General features: G+C 43.3%; 1 protein-coding gene across 1 annotated transcript; it reads left to right on the plus strand.

Moving 5' to 3' along the window:
• Nucleotides 1–10,006, plus strand: prl2 (prolactin 2). The gene is made up of 5 exons (XM_028571362.1): nucleotides 1–43; nucleotides 4,323–4,504; nucleotides 7,295–7,402; nucleotides 7,620–7,799; nucleotides 9,674–10,006. The coding sequence occupies exons 1-5, from the start codon at nucleotides 1–3 to the stop codon at nucleotides 9,866–9,868; spliced, it is 708 nt and encodes a 235-aa protein (XP_028427163.1). The 3' UTR covers nucleotides 9,869–10,006.
• The last annotated feature ends 329 nt before the right edge of the window (nucleotides 10,007–10,335 follow it).

The following is a 10,335-nucleotide window of genomic DNA, read 5'->3' on the forward strand; positions in this document are numbered from 1 at the left end:
ATGGAGAGGTGGACGGAGGCAGTGTGCCTGCGCGAGGATTACGGTGAGAGGAAGAAGAAGAAGAAGAAGAAGAAGAAGAAGAAGAAGAAGAAGAAGAAGAAGAAGAAGCAAAGTTTGGGCGTTCAGCTTTCATAAAGGTTCTTCAGTCCAGAGGGCCAGGGCAAGAGTTCACTAATCCCTCATGACAACTTGCCCTTAACTTGTTCTGAGCTAAACCTTCTCCGTTCTAGTCTTATTATTAGTCTGGTCGTCTCGCCTCCCCTCTAGCGCCTGTGAGCAGAAAAATCACCCTTGCAATGATATCAGGTCTCGCGATGTAACAAATTGCTTCACGGCACTGCACCCATACGCCCGTTCAGGAACCCCAGGATTGATTTCAGTTGTAACTATGCAAAAATGTTGACATCTCTTAAAGCGTAACTCTCGCCAAAATGCAACCTAGGGTCTTTTTGTGAATGTACCCGAGTATAACTTTCGTTTAAAAGCATATTTAAGACAAAAAAGCCACTTTTAAGATTTACTGTATTTTCGTTTTTTGGTCAAAATGGCCTTTTGAATCGGAGTGGTAGGCGCTCTACACCTTAACTACACCGGTGACCACGAGATATACTAAATCTGTGGCTACTTGTTTTGATATCTTGCTTGCCTGCCGAGGTGGTAGCAGCCGGAAACAACAAGAGCTACGGTGAGTTGTTCAAAACCTTTCTTTTTAGTAAACTCTGGGTACACAACCAACGTTCTCAACGCTGGAGTTCATGTGTAGAGCCCCTGGTGATACTTGGAGCAAAGTCTCATGTTGTGTCGAGCCTTCTTAGTGTTTTAAAAATAGTTTTTTTTGAGGCTAGCATGAAAGTGCCCCTACCACTCCCATTCAAAAGGCCATTTGACCGAAAAACAAGAATACGGTAAATCTTAAAAGTGACGCTTCCATCCTAAACATGCTTTTAAACGAAAGTTTGACTCGGGTACATTCACAAAAAGACTCTAGGTTGCATTTTGGCGAGAATTACACTTTAAATCATAGCAGATTTTTAACTCATTAAATGGTACCATATTACCATCCTTGACTATCTGTCCCAGTTGGTTTATACCTTGACCTTGTTTGTCAGTGTTCTACCACCAGTTATCAATAAGGGGTTATTCCATATAGGGCATGATGGTAGGGATGCCCCTTTGAAAAGTAAACGCTTCTGTAACAATATAACTACCTCGCAAGATCATTTGATTAGAGGGTTGACTATTTTCAAGTTGGTTTTAGGGTCAAACCATAAAGCACATAATGAGATTGACTTGGTTTGTTCAGATAAAATGTTTTCCTCGATCCATTTCTAACTACCTCATTCGCTCTTGCACGTATAAGCCCACATCAAAGGAAACCTAGCATTATAAGCAAAGAAAAACATCTAGAATTCCCAGTCCTCCACTTTTCCTAGGTCTGGTTAATCTTTCGTAGCTGATTCTTGGTTTTTTATTCCTCCACAGGAAATCTGTGAATAACGTATTCATTTCTTTGAACCAGTAAGGAGGGAATTTGAGAGGTATTGCTGATATATAAGAAAAACAGTCTAGGTAAAATATTGACTTTAATCCCTTCTGTTCTGCCCCATAGTGAAATGGGTAGGACTATCCATCCTTTGATATGCTTGTTTTTGACGCCTTTTTTTCACAGTTTGTTTTTGCTTTTCCCAACGTTTTAAATTGTGAAATTTTTCTTCTACACATTTTCAGCGCTTATTTCGACGTCTCTTGGAACAGAACAAAGATGTGATGGATAGGTCAAGTGGTTTAATGGGATGGCTTTACTCTTATGCATTGCTCCTTCTACCTCCACTCTGTCCCTTGTCAGCTTCAGCTGTTTTAGCTTAAAGGGCACATATAATGGTCATTTTCAGGCTTGTATTGTATTGTATTGTAAACACATTTTTCCTCATACTATCTATTGCTGCAGCACATGTATTGACCCTCGGTCTGAAATGCTTCCTTTTAGCGCTAAGACCCCCCTCCTGAAAAGCCCAGTCTGCTCTGATTGGTCAACATCTGCCTGCGTTTTTGCAGCATCATTGCAACTGTCAGGCACTGTCATATTAATAAAAACCAAACAAAAAACATGCATCCAGAAAAAAGGGCACTTTCTCAAGAGATAAAGGGCAGGTGCTCATGCCCCTTTTGATGTCTATGTGCGCACGTTCCCATCCTAACTAATTAGGAGCAGTGGGCAGCCATAGTCTGTCGCCCGGGGACCAACTCCAGTTGTAAATGCCAGTACCTACGTCAAGGACAATGGCAGGAGATACCTAGCATGCACGTCTTTATGGTGGGAGGTAACCGGAGTACCCAGAGGAAACCCATGCAAACAAGGAGAAAACATGCAAACTCCACACAGAAAGGGACCGGGGATCAAAGTCTGCAGTGCCCAGGGCTTGACATTAACTTTTTGAGGCACTTGTCCTTCGGACAAGTACATTTACGTTTCACTTGTCCATGCACAAAAGTCATTTGTCCGGGTAAAGAGTCATCATTTTATAAAAGAATATTGTTTTGTTAATGCAGAATTTGAACAAACCGTTGAAAGCTTCCAAACACTATCAACATTAATACAATTCAGTTGAAACAGTAGAAACAAACGTGTCCCAACAATAGATTTCCCATTCAACAAGAAAAAAGGATCTCCAGACTTCATAGTACAAAGTAATATGTTGCACGCCGGTGTGCAAAATGTTTTTTGTGGAGTTGGGGTAGTGCCCTATAGGCCCCTGTGGGGTGGGCTAAGCTTTTGTCCTTAATGGCATTTTTTCCCCCTTACATTACTTTTACTTTTACACTTTTACTTGAGTAAAAAGCTTGAGTTGATACTTCAACTTCTACAGAAGTCTTTTTTTAAACCCTAGTATCTATACTTCTACTAGAGTAATGAATGGGAATACTTTTGACACTTCCACGCGACGTGCACATACACAGGGAGCAGAGCAGACAGCGGAGCATTGCACACAAAATGCCGAAGCCTTGTGTGCAGCTCTAATAAGCGTCTAATAAAGGTGCTGAAGATCTCAAAGCTCACAAGGACACCAAAAACAATAAAAAAAGCTGTGCAAGGTGAGAGATCTTCTGCAAAGTTGAGTGAGTTCTTTGTTGGACCTGGGAAAAATATTTTAATAGTTTTATTATTTATCTTATTACATTGAAAGGGTATTAAGAGCTATTTTGTTGAAGCTGGATTTTCTAACACAGAAGAGGTCTTATTTAGAACATTATTTCATATTATTTATTAATTTGAAAATAGAGATATTATTTTATTACAGGTTGTTACATATTTTATTTTATTTTATTACAGAAGTTATTGTTGTACCACTGAGGTATAATAAAGCATGTTCATTAACCTCTGAGAAGCCTGTCTGAATTTGTGTCTCGAGGCCGGGCCGAGTGTCCTATTTTTTGGAAATCAAAATATGGTCACCCTAGGTTAGGGTTAGGGGTTAGGGTTAAGGTTAGGGTTAAGTGCCTTGAAGTAGACGTTGGGGTCTTAAAACGCCATCGAGCCCCCTATGGTGTCATTCTGAGGTCATGAAGTTCACTTGTCAGCTCTCTTTGTAGTGCTCTAAATGACCTTTTGGCTCTATATCTGTTTTGAAGCTGGAGGACATGCAGACATTAGTCATAGGGACTGGAGAAGCGTGCCAAGTGGATCCAAAGTGTCAATGTAAAATCTGTTGGACAGACAATCGAATGACGCTTAGTTGGAATGATGTCCTTAGTTGATGATGTCATCGCTCTTGAAGACTGCCTAAGGTTACTCTATTATGATAGTCTTACTCACTCACTCACTCACTCACACACACACACACACACACGCACACAAACAAACTGACCCCCCTCCCTCTTCTCTTATTCTCTCTCTCACTCTCTTTGCTATGTACTGTAAGTGTAAAAGAGAAATGGTCAGTAAGGGACCCTCATATGAGGCTTCAGGGATCTCTCTGAATAGAAAAGCTTCTGCACCATCTGTTCAGAGACAGGAGCTCCTCCGTGCCCTGCAGGATGCCTCGAAACATCAGATCAGGTATGTCAGTCCTCTCTCTCCACTACTCCGTTATGATTGTGTCTCCATATTTCATTTTGTTCTTGATTGATTTTTCATCCTGACTTAGACATATAGGGCGGGAAAATACACTTTAAACACTTTTTCAAAAGCAGAGGACATGACATTTTCTCATTCTTAAGAATAATTCAGCTTGAAACTTGTTCTGTGTTTTTGGATTTTTCTTTTCAGTTGACTGTTTTGTTTTTATTTATCATTTTTGTTGTCCCCTTGGTCTTTCTTCTAGTGTCTTTTGAGGTGTTGGTCTGTCTGTTGTTCTGCAGCAGACTGACCAGCGTGGGTGCAGCACCTATCTGTACCAATGCCCACGCTGGGTGCCACATCCACTCCCTGTCTAACCTGTTTGACCGGGTCATCCAGCACTCAACCAGGATGCACGGCATTTCAAATGACCTTCACTCCGAGTTTGTAAGTCTCCTTTATGCAATTTGTCTGACAACGGGTTTCCAGTGATGTTTATCAAATAAGTTTGATTTTGTAACAGGATATTTATGTTTGCTAAATGTGTTAAATAGACTGTATATTTAATATTTATCATTTCATTGATTAGACAAGGAGCATTTTATACTGCATACATACGTACACTCAGTGGTCAGTTTTATTAGGTACAGCTAGCTGAAATTAATGCCGTCTAACACAACAGCCATGCAATAAATCCTCTCTTTATGAAGGTTCCAATGTTCAGTTGTTTGTTTATTACTCCAAAATGATGTCGATTGAGCTGCTGTTGAACTATATTGCGTTATACTGACACAGATTCTCTTATTTAGCCTACCCGCATTGATAAATGGGATGTGTCAGGGTATCTAGAATGCAGGTTTGGACCCAAGTGCAGAACACAGATGAGGAGGAGGCAGGTGGAGTTCAATGATTTAATTAAGAAAACCTTCCAAAAACAGGCAAAGAACTGAGGCAAATCCAAAAGAAAACCAGGAACACCGAAACACTGGGAAACTAATCACTTAAAACAGGCAAGACTTCTGACACAAAATACAACAACCTGACGCCAGACAAAGGGAGCACACAAAGTAAATGCACAAGGCAATGAGGGTTGTTAACGAGAGACAGGTGACATGAGGGCTGATGAACAGACGAAATGCTTTAGGGCAGGGCAGACAGTCACAAAGGCGGGAAAACACAGGTAGGAAGTCAGGCAGACCATATGAGACATGACACGTGAGAAGTGAATAACCCTACAAAATAAAACAGGAAACTAAACTGACAGTACCCCTCCCCCCCTTTAAATGACGCAAAACACACGGAAAGTCACAAGAGTCCAAGTGGAGTTGGGTGGGTGGAGTGGGATTTGAGAAGGAACTCAGTGGCAAGTATCCAGGGAATGGAAGGAGAAAAAACAGGAGCGGAGACGAATGCCTCAGGCAGGTGATCTGGGGACAGGGCAAAGGCGGAGCTGGAGGCAGGGCAGACGCAGAGCTGAAGACATCAGGCAGCTGGCCTGGGGGCAGGGCAGACAGGCAGAATACCTCTGGTGAACCGTCTAGGGACTTGTTGTCCGGAACAGCTTCTGGTCGAACCAGGGACACAGGCACTGAAGACTGCCGGGCCTCTGGACCTTGTGACTGCAGGGGCTCTGGGACTGGGAACAACAAAGGCACAGGATCTGGAACAGCAACAGCTCTGGACCTGGGGCCAGCAGAAACTCTGTAACTGGGGACAGCAGAGGCTCTAGAACTGGGCACAACAGAGGACTTAGAACTGGGGGCAGGCGTGGAGGATGGAACCCATCTGGAGGCCGGCGACTATGACGGTGAGCCCTTTCCGGAGGACGACGACGACGGTGAGACCTCTCCAGAGGCCAATGGCAAATGTGAAGACCCTTTGGAGGTTGGCAAGGAAGGTGAACCCTCTGCGATGGTAGACAGCGAAGGAGATGTCTCTCACATGGCCAGTGGCGAAGGTGGAGACCCTCTAGAGGTCAGCAGGAGGTTGACAGCGGTCAACCCGGAAACCTTAGCTCGGACACTGGGTTGCAGGAATGGAGACATGTCAGCTGGACTGATGACCGGCGACAGGGCAGCTGGGTTGGGGGCCAGCAACAGGGCAGCTGGGGAAACAACAGGCTGCTAAGGCAAAGCTTAGTCCGAGTAGAGGTGGAGTTCATCGGGGGCAGGCAGTTGCTTCACAGAGTCCGAGAACTGCAGCAGGTGAGGAGTCAGGAGATGGCTGCCGTATTTCATGGGGAACCAGAGGTGACTGTAGAAGCAGGGGTCTGTTGCAGCTCTTGGGCCAACTCAGGAACAGACAAGACGTTGGCCAGACAGGACAACTCAGGAACAGACGAGACGTTGACCAGACAAGACAACTCAGGAACAGGCTCAGGGTACGGCTGGATGGCGAACATATCGCTGGGCTGCGTATACAAACCCTGGGGTGCTGGGTGCTAGCAGGCTGGAGGCTAGCTGACAGAAAAGCAGGCAGGGAATCAGGGGCTTCTGAGAAGTCCTTTAACCAATCAGGCAATGAACTCCTGAGCCATGGCATTGAGGTAGCCTTCTGGCGTACAACCCTTAGAGCAGCCTCCTTATACTAACACACAAGGCAGGAAGTCAGGCAAGATGTCGAACAAGACATGACACATAGGAAGGGACCCTACGAAATAAAACAGGAAACTAAACAAAACCCAGGATAATGACAGGATGGACAAAATAATTGATTATAAATGGCAATTGAGTGTACACTAGGGGTGTAAATCATGAGTTTCCTCCTGATCCGATATTATATTGATTCTTTGGACAATATTTGCTCATAAAGTCTGCCACGATAAATTTAATTCAATGCAATTCAGGGGCCTGAGATTGATATAATATAATCCCATTGAACACAATCAGTTACAGTTATATCAACTCACTAAAAGCAACTAAACTATGATTTAACAATTTAATTACCGAGCTTCTCCAGACATTTAAAAGAAAACAAACTATTCTTTTGAATCATAAACAATGCACATGATATGTATCAATATTTTCACTTTGCATCGATGATATTGGATCGTTGATTGTTGAAACGATATATCGTTCCAGATCGATGTATCATTAGACCCCTGTGATTGAAGTGATTCTTTGCAATTGCAGGCCATTCTACTATTTCATTCATAACTTCTTTACTCCAGCCACAGTTGACATTTAGGTGACCCTAACCTCTGACATCTCTTTCTTGCATTCATGTCTGTACTGTCAGGAGCAGTATTTCCTGCCCAGTAGGAATCAAATTGGCCGGGTCAGTCGCAACTGTCACACCTCCACCATCCTCACCCCAAATGGCAAGGAGAACGCGCAGAGAATGGCGGTGAATTAACCTTTATAAAAACTATTTCCTGTTATTGGCATGCACTGTCCGCATCATACAGTTTCCTTTATTCTATATTTAATCCATTGTACAACCTGTGTTTTTCAGTTTTTTTCAATGATTGCTACCAATTCCATCCTAACTACACACAACTGTCATGACTTAAAAGGATGGCTTGAGTTTGAACTGACTTTTAAATGTCCTGTTGTCACTGTAGAGAGAAGAGCTGATGGAGGTGATTCTGAAGCTCTTGGTGGCATGGAGGGATCCTCTGTGGCATTTCCATCATAGCATGGCTCACTATGATGACTTCAACAACTTCAGCTCCAATAAAGCTCTTGAGATGAGCGACATGGTGCACGAGCTACGCAAAGGTGTAGAGAAAGTGGCTGAGAAGGTACTACATGTATCCATTAATGCCAAAGTGAAAACATGTGGCGCATTTTTCAGTTTGATGAGCAGTTAAAAGTACTTGCTTTAAGTGTAGAGTTAATTCCAAACATCTCTACGTCACAATTTGGTAATATGTATGGTGTATGCTTAGCCTGGATGCCAGCCGAGCTTAGCCCCGCCCACAACATTTGAGGTCGGGAAGTTCGGTCTGGACTTGATCCGTTGTGGAGCAACTATGCTCCAACCAGAGCTGTTCGGACCAATCATATGTCAGGGCGGGCTTTATACGATGATGGACAGATGATCAACAGTAACGTAATCAACCACGTCACCAAAGAGCGCCTGGATTGAATTTGTTTACAAAAAAGATAGCTGCCGCTGGAGAATTGAGATGTGTAGATTTGTGTCTGTTATAGAAGATATCGACAGCACATTCATTTTAAAAGAGGAACAAAGAACCGCGATCAAGGCATTTGTCAATCGAAAGATGTTTTTGCCGTCCTTCCTACAGGATTCGGCAAAACATACGTCACATACTCCGTTGCTCTGATTGGTTGTAGGTCTATCCAATTGGGTGCAGAGGCATTTTCTTTTTTGCCCCATAATCACAGCCCAATGGAGCAGTATCAGACTATGACGGCATCAGGCTAGTATGTGCTTGGAGCGGCTGTGTAATGTAGCTTCCAGGGATGTACTGTAGCTTCTTGTTAGGTTGTGTAACCTCAGTGATGCAGATGACAAAGTCCCTGCGTCACACAAAATAAATCCAAAACTGCGTTGTTCACCCTCAGCTGACCTATCAGATTCAGCCCAAAACATTCAGCTGTTATCTAGCAAGAAAGGAAGAGCACCCTTCAGGCATACCACCCGCAACTCATCTCCCAACACATCTTCTTTCTTAGTGCAGAGAGAATGACGTACTGATGACATCAAATGTTCTGTTTCCAACATGTCTTAAAATAGATGGTATTATACGGGCACCTGAGTAGCTCACCCGGTAGAGTTTATAGAGGTTTACTCCTTGTCATTCCCCCTCTCTCTCCCTTTTCATGTCTTCAGCTTTCCTATAAAAATAAAGGCCTAAAATGCCAGAGAGAGAAGCTCATGTTCACAAAAAAATGGAAATAACATATTGGGATTTGTTATTTAGGTGGTGTTCTCCTTTAAAGGAGAATTTCAACCTGTAGCTCTGTTGTTTGTAAATCAGGAGTACTGTCAGTAGCGAGAAAAACGAAAACAAACGGTGCCGCCTACACCGAGTTATCCTCCTGCTAGATTTTGCACCCAACAGTCTTAAACAAGGCTTAAACAGGGCAAGTTTTAAACGTGTTTTTAGCCTCTAAACATGTTCGAAATGCCATTACTAGTGCTTAGCCATGTGCAGTTATTCCTTACGAGGGAACACAGCAAATTTGACAGCAGTAGATGTGACAGAAAGGCATAAAAGTTGTGTTAATCCTTACCTCTGTTTATGTAAAGACCCCACCAATCGAGTGCCGATCTCATACAATTTTTTCCACAAAAAAACGATTTGCCGAGGTCCTGTCCATAGTAATGAGCATGAAGTGAGTGAAGCAGAGCTGACCTACAGTTCAAGTTCAGGAGCTCATTTGCATAGGTAACCTAGCAACGGCGGAGCCTGCCTGTCGGCAGAAGCAGGGAGGAGCTCACAGAGCTTGCAGACGGAGCTTGGAGTTAGATCAGGACTAATATGAGAAAATGCTTCGAGTTTGTGCCTTTCCAAATTACGGCAAAATAAGAACCAAAATATCTCTTACATCTAATGGGGGTGGGCTAAATCAGTGATTGTGTTTGCTCAGCGAGACCGTCACTGCTTCTTTCTTGAGCTGATGTGTGTATGTGTCCTCTCCTCTCCAGATGCAGGTGTTGGGGGTAACAAGTAACACCGTCAACAGCCTGACTTCTCCCAAGGCTTTGCTGCCATCTGAAAGTACAGAGTGGCGCCTGATGAAAGACTACGACCTCCTCTACTGCTTTCGCCGAGACTCCAACAAGGTTCAAAACTACCTGAAAATCCTCAAATGTCGCATCGTGCCAGACCACGGATGCTGAAGGCCAGAAACCTCTCGGAAATATCAACACGTTGGAATGGAAACGCTTCGGTTAGAGACTCCGCGGATAAAGCTGTACGGAATGTTAACTGATAACGCACGCATGTTCACTTCTATCACGACTGGAGTTCTGCTGTGAGTGTGGACATTGTGACTTTACTACAGACAGGATGGAATGAGTGCAATGCATGTTATGATCCTGTATGCCATGTTTGAATAAAATACCATATAAAACATTTCAAAAAACATCGATGGAATGCCTTTTTTTGGTGGGGGGTCATTTCTACAGAGGGAAATAAATTCGGTGCTTACACTGCTGCTGCAATGCATTTCCAACCAGGAAATCACAGCAATCACAGCATCATGACTAGAGCCCGACCGATGAAGGATTTTTAAGGCCGATATTGATACAAATATTTGGTGATTTAAAAATTCGATATCCCGATATATTAGCCAATATATATATAT

This window comes from Perca flavescens, chromosome 23, assembly GCF_004354835.1.
Source record: "Perca flavescens isolate YP-PL-M2 chromosome 23, PFLA_1.0, whole genome shotgun sequence".
NCBI classification, from domain to species: Eukaryota; Metazoa; Chordata; class Actinopteri; order Perciformes; family Percidae; genus Perca; species Perca flavescens.

What these genes read in the sequence shown, in the direction of transcription:
- prl2 (XM_028571362.1), top strand. Translation starts at nt 1, where the DNA reads ATGGAGAGGTGGACGGAGGCAGTGTGCCTGCGCGAGGATTACG. An exon ending in ATGACCTTCACTCCGAGTTT is followed by an intron (nt 4,505 to 7,294) that starts GTAAGTCTCCTT and finishes CTGTACTGTCAG; the next exon opens with GAGCAGTATTTCCTGCCCAG. An exon ending in AGAACGCGCAGAGAATGGCG is followed by an intron (nt 7,403 to 7,619) that starts GTGAATTAACCT and finishes TTGTCACTGTAG; the next exon opens with AGAGAAGAGCTGATGGAGGT.